The 23,383-nt window shown below is 50.8% G+C and overlaps 1 protein-coding gene across 1 annotated transcript in view; it reads left to right on the top strand.

Annotated features, from left to right (window-relative positions):
- The window catches only part of Tcof1 (treacle ribosome biogenesis factor 1), a 33,908-nt gene that overhangs the window by 5,692 nt on the left and 4,833 nt on the right, over window positions 1-23,383 (top strand). Inside the window, 17 exon segments of the mRNA XM_051163361.1 lie at window positions 3,274-3,341; window positions 4,046-4,232; window positions 4,788-4,861; window positions 7,457-7,678; window positions 9,629-9,841; window positions 9,975-10,196; window positions 10,301-10,495; window positions 10,635-10,772; window positions 10,914-11,357; window positions 13,223-13,342; window positions 13,554-13,742; window positions 13,865-14,047; window positions 14,939-15,046; window positions 19,053-19,236; window positions 20,133-20,251; window positions 22,628-22,850; window positions 23,283-23,365. Coding sequence (XP_051019318.1) covers window positions 3,274-3,341; window positions 4,046-4,232; window positions 4,788-4,861; window positions 7,457-7,678; window positions 9,629-9,841; window positions 9,975-10,196; window positions 10,301-10,495; window positions 10,635-10,772; window positions 10,914-11,357; window positions 13,223-13,342; window positions 13,554-13,742; window positions 13,865-14,047; window positions 14,939-15,046; window positions 19,053-19,236; window positions 20,133-20,251; window positions 22,628-22,850; window positions 23,283-23,365 — 2,972 coding nt within the window.

Raw genomic sequence — 23,383 nt, 5'->3', positions numbered from 1 at the left:
GGTGGGGTTAGGGCCTACCTTGACAGCTGTGGAGTGGGGCTTTTCAGAGGGAGGTTGGGGAGTAGCAGAGGGTCCTTCTTTTGTGGCAGACATTGTGATCCCCAAGCTCTGAGGATCCAGGGGTGAATCCTAAGATCCCAGAAGGCGGGGTGTGATGATACACACCTTTAATCTCAGCACAAAGACAGGTGAATCTCTTGAGTTTGAGGCCAGCCTGGTCTACACAATAATTTCCAGACCAGCAAAAGTAACTGGTGGTTTTAGTTACTATTCTATTGCTAAGAAGAGACACCATGAGCAAGGCAACTTATATAAAAGGAAGCATCTAATTAAGGGACTGGCTTACAGTTTCAGAGGAGTTGGTCCATGATCATCATGGCAGCCAGCAGGCAGGCATAGCACCGGAAGCAGTCCGAGAATTTACATCATGATCTGCAGGCAGCAGGCAAAGAGCCAGAGACTGGGGTTGGTGTGGGCTTTTGAGAAACCTCAAAACACACCTCCCTATCCTGTCTTAACAGTCCACCAACTGGGAACCAAACATTCAAATTGTTCTCATTCAAGCCACCATATTTTGCCAGTGTGAGGTAAATGTGATAGTGTAGAGTCACCTAGCGTGGGCTCTTCGGCCTCTTCTCTCGTGGCAGCAACTAGAATGCACACCCAGCAATTGCCCTGTCTCTGTGCCTTACGGGCACCATATCATTTATATAGAAGACAGTTTCTTGACTTTTAAGTAGGTTTTCTGATTATAAAAGAAATACAGGATTCATTAGAAAAATGTTCATTACAGAACATTTGAAAATTGTCGCAAGAGAAGGCGGGACGAATCGCCCACGTTCTTGTCACCTACAGTTCCACAGTCTTGTCTTTCATTTATTCCTTCTGTGTATGTTGTGCCAGATGTTTGAGAGAATATAGGATGTATATTTTATCTCTGGGTCTTAAATTCTAAATGCAAAGCCGGTCCAGTTTGCATACAAAAGCATACAGAAGGAAAATGCAATAATTGCTGTTCTGATCCCCATTGTTTGCTACCTGTGTCTCTGTGGGCAGCCTGTAAACCTGCCCTGTTGCTTTCAGTCAGTCAGGCGTCCACCTATATGCATGTGGAAGGACCCACATCCTCCTGCTCCAAACACAATAGCAAATGTTTGTATTGACTGAGTGTTTGATGGTAGTCAATTTTTTAGAAATATCTTTTATTTATTCTTTTGACCGTTTCATATATGTGTACAATATATTGATCATACCCAACTCTCCCAGGACACCCCCAGTCTGTCCTCCCGCCTTAATAGCATCCTTTGTTGTTGTTGTTGTTTGGTTTTTTTGTTGTTTTTTCATGTTTTTTTTTTTGTTGTTGTTGTTGTGATCAGCCCAGAGTCCAGTTAGTGCTGCCTGCTAGGGTGTTGACTGATCTTGTGTAGGTAACTATGGCTCTAATGAGTTCATGGGTGTGGCCTTCTCATGGCCATAAGACAGCATTTCACCAGCTCTTGCATTCTTCCCCTCCCCGCCCCCTTTGGTTTTTTTCAAGGCAGGATTTCTCTGTAATAATCCTGTCCTAGAACTCTCTTTGGGGTTTTTTTGGGGGGGGCGGAGTTGGTTTTTTGGTTGGTTGGTTGGTTTTGGTTTTTTGAGACAGGGTTTCTCTGTGTTAGCCTTGGCTGTCCTGGACTCACTTTGTCGGCTAAGCTGGCCTCGAACTCAACAGTGATCTACCTGCCTCTGCCTCCCAAGTGCTGGGATTAAAGGCGTGTGCTGCCACCACGCCCAGCTCTGGAACTCTTTTTGTAGACTAGGCTACCCTTGAACGAACTCTTAAAGATCGGCCTGCCTCTGCCTCCTGGAGTACTGGGATTAGAGGTGTACACCACCACGCCTGGTTTAGCTCTTGCATTCTTTTTTATTTTTTTATTTTTTTATTTTTTTTGAGACAGGGTTTCTCTGTGTAGACTTGGCTGTCCTAGACTCGCTTTATAGACCAGGCTGGCCTCGAACTCACAGAGATCCGCCCGCCTCTGCCTCCCTAGTGCTGGGATTAAAGGCGTGTACTACCACACCCAGCAGCTCTTGCATTCTTAATCTTGCTATCTTGTAATGTTCCCTGAACCTTTCAGTCTTGATGTATGTCCCATTTAGGGCTGAGAGCTTAGTAGTCTTCACAAGTTATGAGTCTGTACTGTTATTACAGAAAGTTGAATGTAGATGCATATATATTTGGGAGTAATTTGACATGTCTTTATAGGAAAACAACAGTAGTTGGTCCCATCCCATATGCCCCTTATCCAAAGCCTACAGTCTCCAGCCAGTAATCGGTTTTTAAAGCTATGGTGGTGAACTGACTTCTGATTGACTTTTTACATTTTAGGTTTTTCTTTCAGTTTGGATTTTTGTTGTTGTTGTTGTTGTTTTTCTTTTTTTTTTTTTTTTTCTTAGTTCTTCTTGAGACGAGGTCTTAATATGTAGCCTAGACTGCCGCAAACTCAGGAACATCCTGCCTTCACTTTCTGGGTGCTAGCATCATAGGAATGTGCCACCACAGCTGGCTCAATTGATAAGTCCTCTTTGAAGTATTTGTGAGCAACATGACAGGATGTCAAGCATTTTCTTCTGAATAGTGTGTGATGAGAACAGTAGATGAACTAAGACTGGCCACAAGTTGATATGAAGTTATAATATAGGCTGGAACTAGGTGTTTTTAGTATACTTCTGGATATGTTGAAAACTTTGCACAAGTATGGGAAAAAAAAAGAGTTGTAAAGTGCCAAAAAAAATGAATTCCAGCCTGCCATTCGTATCTACAACTGTCCCTTTAATGATAACTTCTTTCCCTGAATGCCAAGATGTAATGCATTTCCTAAAAGCATTGATGGTCTCAACATCTCCAGCTAGGCCCAGGATCATTGGTCAGTGCCATTTCCCCTAAGAAACCATTTGAATTCCACATTGCCTGGTTGTGACTGTCAGGACTGAGGGTTGGCACCCTATACAAAGAGTACTCGCCAAAGTCGGACATGTTTTGTGGAAATGGGTGGTAGGATTGTAAGCCTGTCCTTTCCCTCTCTGGACTTCCGGATCTCATGCCATGGAGCAGCTGGAAGTCCCTCAGGCATGCAGGCCCAGTATGCGGGCTAATGTTGCACAGAGCCCTTCCTCAGGCCCTCAGACTAGCACCAGGCAGCCAAAACCGTAAGACTGTTAGATGTCATGAACTCTGCCCATCGTTCCTGGATAAGAGTCCCCCTTACTCACAGCATTTGTGTCTTGCAGCCCCAAGACCAGTGTCTGTCGGTTCCTCAGCCACGTCTACAGATTTGCCATCGAGCATGAAAGAAAAGGTGAGTTATTTCCGGGTTCTCACCTGTGGCATAGTCGGCTGTGTGAGGCTCCACGTGTGTCTCCAGGTGTCGGGTCCTCATTGACTTGGGCCTCAGGTGGCTTTTCTGTAAAATAGAAGTGATACATCGAGCCACACACACTTGGGCAGGTGGCGTCCTCTCTCTTCCCTGCTCACTGTTCGCTGCCAGCTCTTCTGCAGTGCCCGGTGTGTTGCGGGCTCTGCTAGGCAGTGGAATGCCATCATAAAAAGACTTCTGTGTCTCCGCACTGTCCACATTTTCTAAATCAGAAAGTGCTTAGAAAAATGTCATTTGCCGGTAATCCATAAACACCGGTGCAGACACACAAATGATTATGTCACCCAAGCCAAGCAATGACAATAATACGTAAACATAATGATGAAATTACGATGATATCACAGTGAACTATTGCTTAATGTAAAGCAGGAACTAGTGTGACCCAGGAATGGTCATGCCCTCCTAATGTGTAAAAGGCATCTTTGTCCCACTGTAAAGATGAGATGACAAACCAGTTGGCTGTTAAAGGCTTGGGCTGACTGTCCTTAGGCTAGGGGACAGGGCAAGAAGCAGAAACTCACACAGATGGAAAGTGGCCGTGTTGGGCCCACATGTGGTGCAGGGCAGGGCTATGCTTTTCACATGTTCTGTCATGACAGAGTGCTCATTGCTCTCATACTGTGTAGGCAAAGGCTAAGACAGCCAGCAAGGTGGTGAACTCCGAGACGCACCCTGTGTCAGGAAAGACGGTGGTCCAATTGCTCTCTGGGAACTCACCCAAGAAGTCAGCAGAGCCCTTGGCAAACACAGTCTTGGCCTCAGAAACTGAGGAGGAGGGCAGTGCCCAGCTCGTCAGACCCACTGCCAAGCCTGGTGAGAGGCCCCCGAAGCCTGGGGCAGGGAAGCAGGGCTATGTATAGCATTGCCGCGCTATCCTCTGAGACATTCTGAATGCAGATTTGTCTCTGTGACAGGCAGGGTCCTACACCAGCCGCCATTTCCTCCTTTTGTGACCTGGGGGGGGGGCCAGGGTAGGTCAGCCGCGCAGACAATATATGGGCTTTTTAGAGGGTGGTGTTGCCTGGCTTCTCTCTCTGGCGGGGGGCAGGCACCACTTGGAAACTAAATGAAAAGTCATAGGTCTTATCCATTTCTCATGCCAAATAGGCATCTGCCCAGACTGTCCCTGGCGCCACAACTTGATAGCAAATAGCGACTTGATTAACCATCAGGTACTGCTAGCCTTACCAAGACCTCAAGAGGTAATGAGGTCCCTGCTCCAGCTGGGGCCTTTGGGTCAGATCAGATACCTTACCCTCCACAGGTGAGGAATATGCACTGCCTAAGTTTGACTAGCAACTGGCATGGAGGCTCTGGGAAGGGAAGGGAATGTGGGAAGGGTCCTCAGTCTCCTGTGTCCTCCCTCAGGAGTGATATCAACGGGCCAAGCCAGCAGTTCCAGTGAGGATACGTCCAGCTCAAGTGATGAGACAGATGTAGAGGTAATTACCACTCATCCTCAGCCACTGCTCTCTTCTCACCCCTAACCCTCCCAAAAGCCTTGCAGGTGTTTGAATCCCAGTGGCCAGTTATCTGCCTGGCATTTGTGTCGGCAGCTGGAAGGTTACAGCCAAGACTAGGCAGTTGGGGTATGAAGCCCACAGTACTTCTTAGGATATGCTGGGCATCAGGGTCCAGTGCTATGAGAGTGGGACACCTTTCTGGGTTTTAGACACAAATGCTGGAAGAGGAAGGCACAGGAGCAAAGACTCTGAGTAGGGGTGTAACTGACGCGTGGTTAGGAATATGGCTGCCTAGAGGATTCTGAGCCTAATGGTGAATGTAGGCAGGTATTGAGTTAGAACTGGACAGAACCCTTGGTCTGCAGCCTAGTCTCTGAACTATGAGTTCTTGACACCAGACCTTTAGAATACAAAGTGGTCAGGGAGGCAGAGGCAGGTAGATCCCCAGCCTGGTCTACAAAGCAAGTCCAGGACAGCCAAGGTTACACAGAGAAACCCTGTCTCAAACAAACAAAAAAACAAAATGAGTCAGGTGGACAGAACGCCTGCCTTCATGGGGCCCACTGGTATTTAACTGCAGTGGGGAAGGTAAACAGAGAGCCATAGGGGTCAGCATGGCACCTGGCGAGCAGGTGTGGCAGAAGTCACAGGTAGGGGAACTTCTGTTTCTAGCTGTGGGTCTGCAGTTTCTTGCATGAGAGGAGTGTGGTACAAGATGAGGTTAGACAGGGCAGGGCCTCAATCCTCTGTCTGAGCTGGCAGGTTGCTAGGTGTTAGGGGTTATTATTGTAGGGTCACTGACGGGCTGCCACAGGGTTTCGAGCACAGAAGTAGGTGGCTACTGAGGCCCGGACTAAAGGAAGATTAGAGTAAAAGTGATGAGGCCCACTGGAAGACTGTCAGATAACAGTGACAGGATGCCAGTAGCAGGAAAGATAGAGCTCCCATTAGAAATATGGTTAGCAGGTCCTGCAGCCCAGTACAGTGCCATAAGCCTATATAAAACATGAAGGTGTTTATATTCCAGTTGTTGGATCTTGGGCGTGAACTTTGTAAATTACAAAACACAGTGTCAAAAGTTTGGACAATTTATAGGAAGGTCTAGTAGCAGCCAGGCATAGACTAATACAACGCCCAGAGTGCTGTCCCAGCAAACCTAGTGGCTTGTCCACACAGTCTGCTCCCTGCGTTCCCTCTTAACTCTTGGACATAAGGGCTCCTCTGGGTCCCTCCACTCCAGGCCTTGCTCCTGGAAATCCAGCACCAAAGTATAAAGCACTGATGGACCAGAAACCAGCGTGGAGCTCTGGGAGCAGTGAGGTATATGGGAAGAATGTGCTGCCGTAGGGTAATGTGGGGCATGAGATGCAGGATGGAGCAGGTGCTGACTGACCTACTTTAGGCTTGTCAGGAGCAACACTCAGAACTTCTCAGGAAGAAGCTCATGCCAATGCAAATGCCAGGCCCCTCTCCCTGGGTGGCTACCACAGTCAGGTGCTTTTTAGTTTGAGAGGCCCCTCAGGATGGACCCTGTTGTGTGTCAAAGGGTAGATAGGTATGGTGGTTGAGTTCTGTCCCAGAGGTAGCTAGGGGTTCTGTAAGCCTTTCTGCTGCCCTTGAATGATCTGCGCCTTTTTGGGGAAAGGGTGTAAAATTCTGTCTGCCTCTGGGAATTGGCTTTAGGAAGTGGTTTGTGTTAGTTACTTTTCTGCTGCTAAGAATTGCCCCTATAGGCTCATATGTTTGAATGCTTGGTCACCAGGAAGTGGAACTATTTGAAAGGATTACAAGGATTAGGAGGTGTGGCCTTTTGGAGGAATTGTGTCACCACTGGGGGCCAGGCCCAGTATTTCTCCACCTGTGGAACAGTATGTAGTTCTCAACTTCTCCTCTGCCATGCCTGACCGCATGCCACCATGCTCCCTGCCATGATAATAGTGGGCTAAACCCCTGAAACTGTAAGTAAGCCCCTGGTTAAATGCTTTCTCCTACAAGAGTTTCCTTGGTTATGGTGTCTCTTCACAGCAATAAAACAGTGACTAAGACACCAAGGCAAGGCATTAAAAAGTTTAATTAGACTTAACAGTTTCATATAGTCAGAGTCCTTGATAATGGAGCAAACGCGTGGCAGCAGGAACAGCTGAGAGCTCACATCTTTTTGTTTTGTTTTGTTTTTTTGAGACAGGGTTTCTCTGTGTAGCCTTAGCTGTCCTAGACTCACTTTGTAGACCCAAGTTGGCCTCGAACTCACAGCAATCCACCTACCTCTGCCTCCCGAGTGCTGGGATTAAAGGCGCACGCCACCACTCCCAGCCAAGAGCTCACATCTTGATTGACAAGCAGGAAGCAGAGAAAGAAAACACTGGGCATAACAGTCCTTTGTAACCTCTAAGCCTACCCCAGTGACACACCTCCTCCCACAAGGCCACATCTCATCCTTCCCAATTGGGAACCAAATATTCAAGCATAAGCCTATAGCGCCATTCTCATTCAAATTGCCACAGAGCTTGATACTCCCTTGACAGCAAAGGGGGAAATGTCTCTTCATTTGCTGCTTCTGTCTGCTGTGTCTAGGAGAAATCTTCAACAAAACCAGCCCAGGCCAAAGCTTCACCAGCTCCTGCCAAGGAGCCTCCAGCAAGAACAACTCCAGGCCCTACCAAGCTAGGGACTGTGACACCCCGGCTCCGGGAAGGTACACTGACTACACCAGGGAGGGCTGCAGAGGTGGAAGACTCTGAAAGCAGTGAGGACTCTGAGGATGAGGACCAGCCCCCTGCTGGGACACCTAGCCAGGTGAGCCCCGGGAGGGCTGTCCCTTGGCCCACTGATGCTGGCACAGCCACTGTGTAACGGAGCCCTCCTGCTGAAGAGGACCGATTCTAGAGTTTATGGAGAGGGAGAAGAGTTGGGGCAAGATGAAGAACGATGGCAACTGCCCAGGGCCTCCTGTACAAATGCCTGGTTCCTGGGGCTTGGGTCCTACCCCTGCTCTGGTGGTGATTATATCATTTGCCTTGGTTTCCATGTGTGGCCAGTGTACTCCTGTCCTCAGCACAGCTGCTAAGAAGAGACCTGAGGTTTTCTTCATTTGAGTTAGTCTCCCTGTAGTCCGGACTGGTCTTGGCCTTGGCCTCCCAAATTCTGGGGTACAGGCATGTGCTGCCATGCTGTCTTAAGTTACTTTTCTGTTGCTTTGAAGAGACCGTATTACAAAGGCAACTTTTAAAAGAGAAAATTTAACTCTTAGCATGGTGGAGAAGATAGCAGCAGGCAGGCAGGCATGGAGCTGGGGCAGTAGCTAAAAGCCTGTAACTGATCCACATGCAGAGAGAAAGCTAACTGGGAGTGGCATGGGCTTTTGAAGCTTCAAAGCCTCTAACAAAGCTGAACCTTCTAATCCTTCCATACAGTTCCATCAACGGGGACCGAGTACTCAGATATACGAACCTGTGAGGGCCGTTCTCGTTCAGACCACTGTACCTGCCCCAGTGAGTCTTGGGAGATTTTAAGTGCTAGGTTCCCTCCCTAGCTTTTCTTGCCACGCCAGACTGAGCAGGCAAGTGCTAGAGAGAATGTATTCTGTTCTGTGACTCAGATAGCAACCTCATGGCCCTGAACAAGCAAAAGACTAGAAAGCCTTTAGAGTTAGAACAAGAAGGAAGAAGTGAAGAGAGGCGGTGTCCAGGACTGGGGGTGGGGTGGGGGCCATGTACACAGCAATTATAGAAATATTGAAGAAGAGTTGCTTGACAACATGAGATACATGACTAAAAGGTTGGAGGGTGCAGGGTTCAGTACTGAAGCTCTGAGGTAAATTACAGGCATGCAGACCCTGCCTACTTGAGCCTGATAGTCAGTGCTGGTTCATACCCGAAGAGACGAGCTAAATGCCCCCTGTGTGCAGTAACTGTCTCTCCACGCAGAAGGTCTTAGAAGGTCCAAAACTATTTATTTTTTAGGAAATTTAGGGCTGAATGAACAAGGCCTTCATGAGATGACAGGGCCTGTGGTCACCCTACCAAACCCCAGAGGCAATGGTGAGCCTTTGGCTGAGAGCAGTAGTGAGAGTGGCCGGAGAGGAAGGAGGCTGGAGGGGGAAGTGGATCTAGAGCAGTGGTTCTCGACCTTCCTAATGCTGCAACCCTTTCATGCCGTTCCTCATGTTGGGGCGAACCCCCCAACCATAAAATTATTCTCATTGCTACTTCATAACTGTAATTTGCTACTATTATGAATTGTAATGTAGCTATCTGAAATGCAGGATATCTGACTTGAGACCTGCAGAGGGATTGCGACCCTCATGTTGAGGGCTGCTTATCTAGGAGTCTTGCTGCTGTCTACCACAGGAAGCTTTGCTTCTCCTTTTCCATATTCAGGATGTCCCCTACCAACTACCTTTGCATATACCTTCTCTGCCCTGAGCACCACCGGCTACATAATGGGCTGGCCAGACTCACAGCGGACTGCCTCTAAGCATTTAAGCACTTACGTACTGGGGTTTGGGGGCTGTCTTGGGCCAGAGTGAAAGCCACTATATTGGTATCGCTGGGGGCTGAGGAGGTCTGTGACACTCTGGCACTGAAGGGATATGGAACTGGTCAGTGCCAAGGAAGCAGAGGGCCGGCATGGCTAGGACACCTGTGATAATGAGAAGGGAAATTGGTGTCTCAGGAGCCCCTGGGCTTTCTTCCCGGTGGCATCACCAGAGGGATTTAGAAGGATGAACTGTTTCTCTTTCACCAGGTGAAGGCCCCTGGAAAAGTTCTTCAGGCCAGAACTGCCTCCGTTCTTGCCAAGGGTATCTCTGGGAAAGGGCCTCTCTTGGCATCCCCAGGGAAGACTGGGCCCACAGCCACCCAGCCCAAGTCAGGAGGGCCACAGAAGGACATGGAGAGCAGCAGTGAGGACAGTTCTGACAGTGAGGATGATGTGCCAGCTGCTGTGACCACTCCTCAGGTGAAGCCTAGATCCGGAAGGCCACTAGACCTGTCTCCTCAGCTGGCCCCGGTCCCTGTCCATAAGGTTGTCCACTCTGTCAGGTCTGTGCGCGCATCTGCCTTCTGATTCCTTCTTCAATTTCTCACATCAGGTAAAGCCTTCCGGGAACAACCATCAAGTTAGAGGTACCTTGGCCCCTGTCAAGGAGTCCTCCCAGAAAGGAGCTCCTCCAGTTAGCTCTGGGAAGGCAGGGCCTGTGGTGGCCCAGGCCCAAGCAAGGAAGCCAGAGGACTCAGACAGCAGCAGTGAGGAGTCAGAGAGTGACAGTGAGAAGACACCAGCACCTGTGACCCTAACCCCAAGTCCTGCCCAGGTGAGGAGGCCAGGGGAGCCTGTGCCCTGCCTAGAAAGGCCTACATAATATAATCCTCACTCTTCAAAACCATCTTCCCCTGAGCTTGCCTTTGTCACTCACAGGTGAAACCTTTGGGGAAAAGCCCACAGCTCAGACCTGCTTCCACCGTGAGCCTGGGGCCATCAGGGAAAGGCGCCCACCCACCATGCCCTGGGAAGACAGAGTCAGCAGCTCCCAGAGTCCAAAAGGTAGAAAAGCAGGACTCAGAGAGTAGCAGTGAGGAGTCGGACAGCGATGGGGCTGTGGCCCCAGCCAAGGTAAAGCCCTTGCGAAGTCTCTCAGCACTAGGGGCTACATGGCCTGCCAGCCTTCACTCCAGGTTCCATCGTCTGGGTCTCTAGTTGCTGTATGTATCAATCTTGTGGCTTCCCCACTGACCCCACTGTCTCTTCCCAGGCTACACCCGCACTCCCTCAGAAGGTGGGGCCCGTGGCTACCCAGGTCAAGGTTGAACGGTACCAAGAAGATTCAGAGAGCAGTGAGGAGTCGACTGACAGCGATGAGGAGGCAGCACCAGCCTCTGCTGCAGCTCAGGTGGGGAACCAGAGAAGAGAGGCAGCATGGCTGTCCTGGCCTGGCCTGCCCTAATAGGAAACCCCTCCTCTCAGGATTATATGGGTGTGACCTATGAATCCAGGAGTCTCCTCCAACCTTGATCTGCACTTTTCTCCACAGACCAAGCCAGCTCTGGAAAAGCAGACGAAGGCTTCCCTTAGGAAAGTTGCTTCCACCACCCCTGCATCTGCCATGAGAGTGAGTACCTCATCCCATTGTAAGGCAGGGACAATGACTGCATCACCCAGCCTGTCACCCCCAGCTCTGGCCAAGAGCACCCAGGGTTTAGATTTGGACTCTTCTGAAGCCTGCATTTGCCCAGCTGGGCTCACTCCTAGTCCCCTTGGGGCTTTTCAGGCCCCATGAAACCCTTTCTTCCTCTTGTCATTGTAGGGAAAGTCTATGGGGAAGGGCCTCCAAGGGAGAGCTGCCTCAGGACAAAAGAAGGCCCCAGTAAATCCTAGGAGGACAGGGCCCCCAGTTGCCCAGGCCAGAGCTACAGAAGACTCGGAGAGCAGTGAGGAGGAATCCAGCAGTGAGGACGAGCATGAGACCCCAGCACAGGTGAGGGAGGGCTGGAGGAGTCAGCCTGGGCCAAGACTGAAGGGAGCTCATCTGAGGCTGCTCTTGGTCCTGGGACCACAGAGTTCTGGGGCTTGGCTCCCACTGGTCTAGGCGTGTCCCATTCTGCCCACTGATGCTCTGGAATGCCATGTCACTGAGAAACTGAAAGTCGCCTGGTGACGTGGAGGGGAGACCTTTCAGGCAAAAAAGCAGCCTGCACAGAAGCCAAGAGCAGAGGCCAGGGGCCAGATTCCCTGGGTTCAAGTCCAGCTCTGCATCCTGATGAATGGGGCTTGGGGCCTGAGCTACACCCCTGTCTGTCAGAAATCCACCCTTGTGGCTATAGGTAGGGCCTCACCTGCCCACAGCCTGGGGACCTGCCTTCCTGGCAGTGGGCTAGGCTGCTGGTGGCACAGCACCTGGCCTGGGAGAGCAGGAAAGGAAAAGGACCTTGTCACAGTCTGTACCGTGGGGACCTTCCTTCAGTCTTAACTCTGTTTTACTCATGAGGGGCATTGGGGGTTGGCGCTACTTTGACGCTGACCAGATGTCGTCTGAGTGAGTCAGGACCTGAAAGGCTGCCATATGCCTTATTCTGCGTCACATTAACAAAGTTGCTCTCAAAGTCTTTATCGAGTGTCTCCCTCTGGCTGAGGCTGTGGCCCGGTGCCAGAGCGCTTGCCTGCCATGTACAAAGCTCTGGGTGCCATCCCCAGAACAGAATTGGAATCGGTTCTCCTTTGTCACTGATCCCTATAGATTTGTACAAGCTGGATACCCTTAGGCATCTTGGGAATTCTCTAGGTAACAGTTAAGGTTATTTAGCATCTGGAGGGACGTTTGCTCTTGAAGAAGACCGGGGCTTGCTTCCCACACAGTAGCTGGCAACCATCCGAAACTCCTGATCCAGGGGATCTGACCCCTCTTCTGACCTTCACAGACACAGGCATGAAGGTGACAAATAGACACATGTAGGCAAACTATCATGTAAACAAGTCTTTGTGGGGAGGGGAAGAGTAAAGAGGGAAAAAAAACCTGAAATAATGTTGCTGTCTCATCCTGTCAGCCTCCTATCCGTTCCTCCTTCATGGACTAAGGTAGATGCTTGAGCTTCAGCTCCCTCAGCATTTCAGGGAGAAGACAGACAGGTTTACGGTTTCACATTAGTTTCCATTCTGTTTAGAATTTAATGATATGGGCCTAGCTGGAAGAGAACCTAAGCAGTTGTGTCTCGGTAGGACTATATTGGTTTTACATGCTGAATTCGAGTGTGTGTTGGTGCCAGTTAGACTAGTTAAACACGTAGTCTGTTTAATCTTTGCAGAAATATCATAGATGTGTTTTATTCTTTTTTGTTGTTTTAGTTTTGGTTTTTTGAGACAGGGTTTCCCTGTGTAGCCTTGGCTGTCCTGGACTCTCTTGGCTGTGCTGGCCTCAAACTCACAGCAATCTGCCTGCCTCTGCCTCCCGAGTGCCGGGATTACAGGCGTGCACCACCATGCCCAGTGATGTATTTTATTCTTATACTCCTTTTATGGAGATGAAAGTGAGGTCTAGTAAGGTTAAGTGGCTGTTTTGTTTTTTCTTTGGAGATGGGTCTCACGATGTAGCCATGGCTGTCCTGGAACCCACTCTGTAGACTACACTGGCCTTAGATTCACAGAGATCCGCCTGCCTCTGCCTCCCGGGTGCCTGGATTAAAGGCGTGCACCACATTGCCCGGCTTAAGTAACTTCTTAAGCTCACATTGCTGTTAGTTGGAAGGAGGAAGTGGTATCAGCTCCATGTCTGCAGCATCAGTGTTCTTTGATTATTGCTCTGTTGCAGGTCACCTTTGACCTCCCTATTCCCTTACTTCTTTTCAGGCCACGCCTCTGGGGAAACTCCCCCAGCCCAAAACCAACCCACCTCCCACTAATGCATCTCCAGCCAAAGGGCCAGCACCTGCATCTGGAAAAGTGACCACTATAGCTGCTCCAGCCAAGGCAAGTAGGACCAGAAACCACAAAACAAGTGGGGATAAAATCTAAAAGGGGGTCCAGCAGTAACAGACCACACTCTGTACAAGCAAGGCACCTTACATTACATTACATTATATTATATTATATTATAGCATCACACTAGTAGAAGCTTGGCCAAGAAGGGCCCTACCCTGTCCCCTTCCTCCTCTAATGTCTTTGCCACCTCTCGATTCAGGGGAAAACGCCTGTGAGTGCTGTTCAGAACAGTGCCGTCTCTACAAGGAGCCAGCAGTCCGTGCCAGCCATGGGAAGACCAGGGGCCCCTGCAACCCAAGCACAGAAGAGGCCTGTGGCTGGAGCAGGAAAGGAGTCGGACAGCAGCAGTGAAGAGGACTCTCACAGTGAGGAAGACACGCCAGCCCAGGTACCCAGGTGGAGCTGCAGCTAGAACACAGCATGGTTTTTTGGCCCAGGCCTGTAGTTGCAGCTTTATGCCTCACCATCTGCCTGGCTCCTCTAACTCTCTTCCCCTTGCTGTTTCTCCAGATAAAAGCTGTGGGGAAGACCTCTCAGGTCAGAGCTGCCTCAGCCCCTGCTAAGGAGCCCCCTGGGAAAGGAACCCCCAGGAAGACTGGGCCTACAGCTACCCAGGCCCAGCCAGGGAAGACGGAGGCCTCAGAAAGCAGTAGTGAGGAATCTGACAGTGACAGGGAGATGCCGTCAGCCCAGGTGAGGTCTGCCAGGCCTGAGAACCACTGCCACCAGCTCTTTAGTCATAAACTGATCTTGGCCTGGTGGGAAGGAAGGAAGAACAGGTAGAAGTTGTAATTCCAGGATCCCTTGCCCCCAGGAGTCCTTCATGTCCCTGGATGAAATGTGCCATAAGATGGCCAAACAAGGCCATCCAGGCACTCCTGCAGCTCTCAGGGCTACATCATACTGGACACAGCAATCCCGTGCAAGCTGAGGAGGTTCTGCCAAGAGATACGAAGGCAGCTTGCAAAGATACCCTATCAGAGAGTCACAAGGGACTCTGTCTAAGGAGGGCCTGCCTGGCGCAGTGTGGCCTGGGCCAGGAAATGGGAAAGAAGGACAAGCTGTTTCTTATCTAAACCACTGCCTAGTTCCCATCCCGGGTGCAGAGGGCAGGGGACTGGCTCTGCTCAGGGTGACAGACTCTAGTTTGAGCTCAGGCAGTCGTATAGAATTGACAAGTGATGACATCTGATATTACACCTTAGGGAGGTGGCAACAAGCTCACCAGAAAAAGTGGTCTCTGTCAGTTTCAGCTAATCATGACCTTATAGAAGTGTCATGTACTAGTCGAGATATTGTAGTTTCTCTTGAGAAACTGGTGGCCTGGGTCCTACCTGCCAAGTGAGCACAGTCCCACCCATGCTGGGAGACAGAGCCTTCCCCTGAGGTGGCCTAACCACTGATCAATAAGTTCTATAGCTTTGGACCGCAAGTCTCATGAAGCCTCCTCTTAAAAGGCTCATGCCGAAGGTCACACTGTCCTTGGAGAATCAGAGCCCAAGAAGTGTTGCTTGAAGCTGTGTTTCCCCCTCACCTGGGCACCCTCCCCCTCAAGTGCTTATTCAAGTCTTGTCCCCTCCAAAGGATGGTACCTCCCAACCTGCCAGAAGCAAAGCCTTAGCTCCAGCGCCCCCAGAGAAGAGAATAGAAGGGTCCTCAGAGAGCAGTGACGAGGAGCTGCCGTCTGGCCAGGTAGGCTGCGGCCGCTCTAAAGCCTCAGGCTGGGCCAGGCTGCCACTCTCTGGGAAGAGGGTACGTCTTTCCCCCCAGGGATGGTCTCAGCACATGCAGTCAGCACTTCATAGCTCATCTGTCTTCTGATATACTCGTGACGTAGACAATCTACAGAGCACGGAAGGACGTAGGCTTTGCACCACCAGCTCCACGGTGCTGGGCCAGGACCCTCTTAGGACTCAGAAGTTTTGTGTAAGATGGAGCTGGTCATGGTGCCTGTGTACCAACACAGGTGGCCAGGCCTCTGCCTGCGCACCATTAGTGGGGCACTCTATCCCCGCTGCCTGTTTGGCAGGCCAGGGATTAACCTTCTCATGAAGAGGCTTGAGGAATAGCACTCCTCCCTAAGCCCCTTTGGTCCCATGGACTGTTGGGGGGCTAGAGCCTCCCCTTCAAGCCTTTTTGGAATCTGTGGGTCTCACCCTAGATCAGGCCTGAGCAACCTGTTATACCTTCTCATTTCCTCCTGCTCCCCACTCCTGCCTGGCCTTGTCCCCAAGGGTGAGGTTCAGGAGACTTTCTCTAGCTTCAGAGGCCCAACATAGCCACCAAGATGGTGCATGCTCCGTGTGAACCCAGGCCTTTGTAGTGACCACTCTGCCTTCCTTCTGAGGGAGTGTATGGCCATTTGAAGGACAGGGAATGATGTAAACATTGGGAATGGTGTGTAAACCCTGACAGGCTGCACTTCCTCCTACCCAGCTTCCCTGGAGGCCCCCTTCCAGACTAGGCTTCTGCCCTTGGGCTCTGCAGTCTTCCTCAGGCACCTCCCTCACTCCTAAAGGACACCACACAGCTGGGAGGGAAGGCTGCCTTGATTTTCTCCGGGTGAGTGGGCTAGCATAATTAAAATGAGCATTCTGCCGAAAGTGAAACTGGTAAATTGGTACATTAGTCTTGAAAATCTGGAGTCTCTATTTGGAAAAAACAAAGCCAGTAGTTTCTGGGTTCCCAGGAGGATTCGGGAAGTTAGCACAGCCTGGGAAGCCATCATCTTGCCCCTCTGGGACAGTCCTAGCTTACTCATGATTGCTGTTACTGGGCATTTAGGGAACACGTCTCTATTGATAACCGGAGATGCTCCTTCCTCAGACTCCTGATCTGGCTGTTTGTTTGTTTGGCCTGTCCGTGGGGGAACCGGCTGGGCACCAGGCCAGCTCTGATTCCATCCTGCAGCTCAGCCCTGTCCTGTGGAGTGTAAACCTCAAGCTGAGGCTGCCTGGGACTTGGGGTGGGTACCAAGTTAGAAAGTGAGCCTGTGAGGGAATTCAGATGGTAAGCCATGCGGAATGCATGGCTGGTCCATTCTGTGTTATAGCCTGTGTCACACCACATCATGTACCATACCACTTAAGTTATTTTTAAATGTATGAGTGTTTGCCTGCATGTGTGTGTACACCACATGCCTGCCTGGTATCTGTGGGGACCACAAGCAAGTGTCACATTCCCTGAACTAGACTTTCAGGCAGCTGTGTGCTGCCATGTGAGTGTTAGGAATCCAACCCAAGTTCTAAGCTCTGAGTCTTCTCACCAGCCCCCTTCAGTTATTTTAAAGGCTACTTCATCTGTCATCCTGCCAAATGAAAGGCATAAGCCCTGTCCTTACTGAGTCACAGTACAAGGAACCTGTAAAAATCTAAATTTCAGTATTTTATTAGGACTTGCATGATTAAGTCTAGAAGAAACTCCTGCCTGGTCCCGGAGAGCTCTCTTCCAATCCTGAATCTGAAACCAGTTTGCTGGTCTTCCTGGGCAAACTGCTTGCCCTCTCTAAGTATCAACCTCAGCTCCTGGGGCAAGAGTGGGTCTTTATACACCTCAAGTCTCCTAGCTACATCCCCAGAAAGTGTCATCTCTAAGTCTCCTGGGGTAGGATTGGCCCAGGATTAGTTAACCAGATCCCAGGAAATCATCATCCTTTTTTGTTTTGTTTTGTTTTGTTCTGGGGTGGACCCCAGAACCTCACAAGTCCTGAGGATACACCCTGCTACTACACTGCACCTCTCGCCCTGCAAAGCTCTTGGTGACTGTGTCCTATTAGCCCAGCCCCCCCCCCCCCCCACTTTGCCCCAGACTTACTGGAATAAGGTCACAGTAGGTATGAGCCTGGCTGAGAGAGCAGGCAGTGGGGACTGCCCCAAACACCCCAGACTTGTTTCTGTAAGCATCATTCCTGCAAGTGGGTAGAGGATCCCCATACCCTACTCTGTGCTATCAGCAAGCCAGCACCCACAAGAAGGCTCAGTGGTGGCGGTGTCCTCTTTGGCTGCTTTGCCTCTGTCACATTCTCTGATGGAGGCACAGTCCACATGTGCTGGGCTTTGTGCTTTCCTCAAGGTGAGCACACGCAGCTGAGGGTTATTAGTTCCCCTCTCTGGGCATGACCACACAGCATTGATGACAGAGTCGGGGACAGAAATGCTGCAGACCGGAACACTGCCCCTTCACCCAGCCTGCCCTCATCAGTCAGGCTGCTTCCTCCCCCCCTCCTGCCCTCCCCGCATAGGGGTGGTGTGGTGTGGGCAGGTGGAACTGGAGGAGGCTGTGCTGCAGAGCTGCTTTTAACATCCCAAGATGCTATTGTTCGCCTCGGTGGGTTTGCTGCCTCTCTCGGTCCCCAACAATCTGTTCTTCTGTCTTCTCACATATATATAGATCCCCCTCCTTCCACCGCAGGCCTTCTCCCACTTTCCATCCTTCTCCTTTTCATCACGTGGGAAGGAAGGCTCTGGAAGTGGCAGATCAGAGCGGCCGCGGGGGAGGCTGTTTGGCAGGGTAGGAAGGGCCTGAGTGCAGCAGCGCTGCCACACTTGGTGGGTACCATAGTGCTAAGCTTGCTGCCTGCTCTCTGTCGCTCAGCCCCTGGGGTAGTGGGAGCCTGATGAAGCACATGGCAGGGTGTCAGAGTGGACAGAGACCTGACTACCCCTCGATAGGCCTTAGGCAGCCAGCTCTCCCCACTGGCCAGAGCACAAAAGCCGTGAACCAGCACTGGCATTTGGAGAGTAGAAAGTAGAATTCCAGTCACCTGACTCTTGGCTATGCCTCCATCAACTGGGACTTTGGAAGAGAATGACCCGAGATTTCCCTTGTGCGTGATGGTGTACTTGGGGACCTGTGGTCTACCACCAAACTGGCCTTCCTGCTACTAGGATCTGCTTTACCATCTCAGTGAAATGCAAAGCAGATCCAAAGATGAAATACTGAATCCGGGCATGCTAGAACATGCCTGTAATCCCAGCATTCAGGAGACAAGGCAGGAGGAGGAGGGTCAAGAGTCAGAGGCCAGCCTGGTGGGTTACCCAGTAGACCTTGTCTCAAGATTTAAAAACACATTCCTATACATTATCCCAGCCCTCAGCAGTCCCTGGGCACGTTGGCTTTGTGCACACTGTGTCTCAGGGCTGCCATGCCGTCTGTCTGGATTTCAGTATGCAGCTCAAAAGTATAAGGTTTCCTTTTCCACAACCACACAATAACATCACAGCTTGAAAACTGACCAGTGGGCAGTGTGCCTGCTTCTCCACAGTCTCTGATGAGTGACTTTTTTTTAGACTTTCCTGTTTAAGAGTCCAAGTAAGGTTAGGGTGTGGCAGTGTGTTCCTCTAATTCCAACACTGGAGACAAAGGCAGGTAAAACTCTTCGTTCAAGGCCAGACTGCTCTACATACTAGGGAAATTATATAGTCAGGCTGCTAGAAGAAATGCTTCTTAGAACTCCTTGCTTAGGGGGTGGCCACCTGATGTCACCAGACTAAAGAGGCTAAATTAGACATTCCCACTCTCACCTTGCTTCTATCTGGGCTCCCATTAGCTACAAAGTGCTGTGCTGGGTGATAGCTGGTATAGGGTGGGAGTGGGCTGTGAAAGCCAAGCTCCTTGAACTCTCACCTGACACTTCCCCTTCCTTTCCCCTGGCCAAGCCTTTAGTCACTGGGGATGTGCTTTGGTTTTGTTTTTCAAGGTGAATAAATCCCCTCTGACTTCTGTGGACCCTAATCGTCCAGCTGGCCTAGCTCCTACGCCCACACAAGGCCAGCCTGTGAACACTGAAGGGAAGGCCCAGGCCTCCACCGGCACTGCCCAGAGCTCGTCCTCTGAGAGTGAGGATGAGGACATAATTCCTGCCACACAACCCCCAACTCACGGTGAGTGCTGCCGCATGTGCTGTTCAGCTAGGAGGGGCTGCCAACACATGTTTACATCCCACTCCCACGGAGACCAGGAGGGACCAGACACTAACAAGCAGCCTAGCAGAGGCCTTGGCCAGGAGCCTTTGACCCTGCACTGTTACCTTGATGAGGATAGCTCATTTGCCTTGTTTGAAGGAATTAAGTTCAAGACTTCTGTGTGCTGGCTCCAAGCTTGAAAGCCAGAGCATTTTGGTGGCTGGAAGCTACAGGGACCAGGCTAGTCTAAGACAGAACTCTACTATAGCCAGCTGGCTGGGGAGTACGTTGTCATTGTGGCTGTGGGCTTCTCTCCCCTTAGCATAGAAGATGATAGTTAACATTTTATACTTGTTCTCATCCCAAAACCTAAGGCGGATGGGCGTGTTTATATGTGGTAAGGCCTTCTTGGTAGCTCAAACATCTTCAGTTATGTATTAGGACACTGTGACATTTCTGTCATTAAGCACCAGCAGCAACATTTCTGCTGGCAGGAAAATAGGTAACTGGACATAGATCTTGTTGGGCTGTAATAAGCCCATCTTCCTCAGCACCCAGCAGCTCTCCCACTGTCCTATCTGAGTTGTCTCTCGCCATGGTCCAGCATGTTGCTTAGGGGTAGCAGCCCCCTCGAGAGGGAAAAGATGAGGATAAGGCTTGGAGTCACTGGCACAGCAACCATTTGAAGGCCCTTGATTGAGCCTTATCAAGTGACGGGATGACAGCTGCTTCCTCAAAGGCCTGGGGAAGCCAGCATCCCCGTTGTGACCCCTAAGCCCAGCACAGATCCCTAGGAAGGGCTGGTGATCCAGTAATGGCTTCCTAGGGAGTCGTAGGGCTTCTGTATCCTGATGTGCCCCTCTCCTCCATTTCAGCCATCAGAACCAATGTGGCTGTGCCTGTAGCCCTCCCACGGACAGCCACCCAACCCAGCAAGAGTGAGCAGTCTAGTCGGATGCCAAAAGGCAAGAAACCAAAGGCAGCATCCACTCAGGTACTGTCGGGTAAGAGAGGGCTGTGGTAGGGTCATTCCCTGCTGCCCTGATGTGTGCCATTAGTTTGCGTGGTGGTCAGTGGCTTTCTCCCAGAGCTCTGGCACTGTCATTCAGGCCTGGAGCCAAGCTCCCATATCCCGTGGTATTGTCTGGAAGAACTGGCTGGGAGTCCAAATACAAGTGGGATCCTTCATTTCCCCGCTTGCTGAACCCTGGGTTTCTTGTTTTCCTCCTGGTTTTGAAACGCTGTGACTATGAATATGAGTCACTTGCCTTTCTTGGTATTTGAAATGAGAGTGACCTTAGCATTTCCTCCTGGCTGTCACCAGTGTCAGTGCGTTATTAATCTGTAGGGCAAGGTTAGTGGACAATGTTTAAATAAAACCTGAGGGTACATCTCACCAAGGTTAGTTCAGGCCAGAACCTGGGTCCTCCAACTCCAAGTTCATTGCTCTGTGGGCCTGGTGGGGTTCGTTAACTACTGTGTGGAGAGGGAAGAGTCCATCACACACCCAACACCCCAAGGGCCAGGAGAAAGCTGTTCTAAAACATTGGACCCTCCCAGCTTTGAGGGGCTGCTGTGCCCCTGTTACTGGGTACATCACAAGCATCAGCCCAAAAAGAGTTTCTGGGGTGCATGGCTGTGTGAACTAATGGGCAGGGATCATCTCAGCAGGCAGTACTGAGCATCCACTGTGGGGGGCACTGAGGCTATAGCAGGTCCTCATGGCACTTCTAAGCCAGCAAAGAGACAGCCATTCAACTGGAAAAGCACTATAAATTAGTCACCAACTGCTAGGTGTTGCAAAGAGAACAGAACAGAGAATAATGGGGGAAGGCTTCTCTGAGAACGTAAGCCGGGCCTGCCCTGCAGGAAGGGAGCCCAGAGGTTCTAGAACCCTAGGGGATTCCTATAAGGCCAGTAAGCTAAAGTAGCAAGGGCTCAGACACATCCCAGAGGAGGCACAGACTGAGATAGTCTGCCGCTGCCGTCGGAGCTGCTGCCCTCCTCTAAACCCGGGTTAGAGAGCAAAGTGATGCCTCATCATGGCACCCATCTTCCCATCTGTGATTGGTTGTCAGTTTCCCTCTGTGACTGCAAGACTCTTCTCGGTTGGGCCTCCCCTGCCTCTTTACTCCTGCCAGCAGTGTCTGGTCCAGAACAGCACGGATGATGTTCTAAGACTCTGTGGGTCTCAGGGCTGCCTGAACAGGTACCAACAAGGGACCCTGCATCCCTCCCACTGATGGTGAAAGTTTTTTCTTAAAAAGCCAGTGAATAGACTGGGGAGATGTAGCTCAGGGTAAAGCACTTGCTGTGCAAGAGTGAGAACCTGAGTTCATTCTCCAGTGCCCACAGGGAAAGCAGGCAGAGTGGCAGGGTTTGTAACCCCAGTACTGGGCGGCTGAGATGGGCGGGTCAATCCCTGGGCCACATTAACCTAGCCTAGCCTAATGATGAGCCCTAGGTCATTCACATTAAGTGACAAAGAAGGAGCCGGGTGCATTCCTGTAATCCCACCACTCAGGGAGACAAAGGAAGGTGGATCTATGCATTCATGGCCAGCCTGGTCTACAAAGTAAGCCCAGGACAGCCAGATCTGCACAGAGAAACCCTGTCTCAAAAACCAAAAGAGAGAGGGGAGCGCAGGGCTAGAGAGATGGCTCAGCAATTAAGAGTACTGTCTGCTCTTCCAGAGGTCCTGAGTTCAAATCCTAGCAACCACCTGGTGGCTCACAACCGTCTGTATTGGTAACAATACCCTCTTCTGCTGTACAGGTGTACATGCAGATAAAACACACATTTGGGTTTTGTTGTTGTTGTTGTTGTTTTTCTTTTTTTAGTTTTTGAAGACAGAGTTTCTCTGTGTAGCCTTGGCTGTCTTGGACTCACTTTGTAGACCAGGCTGGCCTCAAACTCACAGCGATCTACCTGCCTCTGCCTCCCGGGTGCTGGGATTTAAAGGCATGTGCTACCATGCCCGGCTTAAAATAAATAAATCTTTAAAAAAAAAAAAAAAAAAAAGACACAAAGAAGGGGGGTGTCTTCCTGAAAAAACTCCTGGATTTTACTTATAGCTTCAACAAGAACGGGGTACAGGGTGAGTGGTGTGTGTTTGTATCAGGGCGTCTGTCTCTGGCTTCTCTCTGCCCCACTTGAGTGAGCCCAGCATGGTTGTTTGCCCTGCCACCAGCCCTTACTTTCCTTCCCTGAGCCTCAATGTCCTGGTATGTAATAAGGAGCTGCAGTGGCCACCAGAGAGCTGTGGAAACATCGTGGGAAACCGTGCTGTGCGGTGCTTCTCACACAGGATCTGGCCCTATTGTGTCCCTCTCGCCATAATTTCCCTTGTACTCTCTCTTTACCAAACTAGATCAGCAGCGCCGTGGAAACACTCCCTGTGACACCTCCCCAGAGCACACCTGTCCAGTCCACAGCAACCAACGCGCTCAGAAAATCCAAACTTCCTGAGAAGGAGCAGCTTACCCCAGGCCACCCCAAAGCCCCCCAGAGTTCAGATGACAGCAGTGACACCTCTTCAGAGAGTGAGGAGGATACCAAGAGACCTAAGATGGCCAAGCCCACCGCTAGACTGGGTGAGGATTCCAGGAGGGAGGGCGGGAGATGAGACACACCCTGGTAGAGCTGTAGAAGACCATCTCATCCTCCTTGCTGGACCTGTTTACCCGCTGGTCTAACTCCATGACGTCAAAGGCCTGACTGCTCTTCGGCAGCTGGCGGCAGCTTGGTATCAGGCTCCCTTTATCACATTCCTCAAGTCCCAGGACTGTGCTCTTCCTTCAGGGGAAGGCAGGGAAGTGGGAACCTCAGGAACCAGAAAAGAACATTACAGCATTCAGATGTCTCAGGCAGAGTGCTATGGATAGCATGGGTGAACAAGAGTAGGCCTTGTGCAGGAGGGTGAAGGGCCCAGGGTGAGCCAGGCCTCGCAGGCTTCCTGAGGGCTCTCTGCCTAGCCTGATTAGCAGAGCCACCCACACTCAACATTCCTGATGCTTCTACGCTAGGCCCAGGCCCTTCCCAGAAGGACACTGTGGTGGAGGAGACCCCTTCTGAATCCAGCGAAGATGAGTTGGTGGCCCCCTCACAGGTAACTGCCAGGGTAAGG

Source organism: Acomys russatus, chromosome 20 (assembly GCF_903995435.1).
Source record: "Acomys russatus chromosome 20, mAcoRus1.1, whole genome shotgun sequence".
Taxonomy (NCBI): domain Eukaryota; kingdom Metazoa; phylum Chordata; class Mammalia; order Rodentia; family Muridae; genus Acomys; species Acomys russatus.
This window is presented reverse-complemented; position numbering and strand designations above follow the sequence as displayed.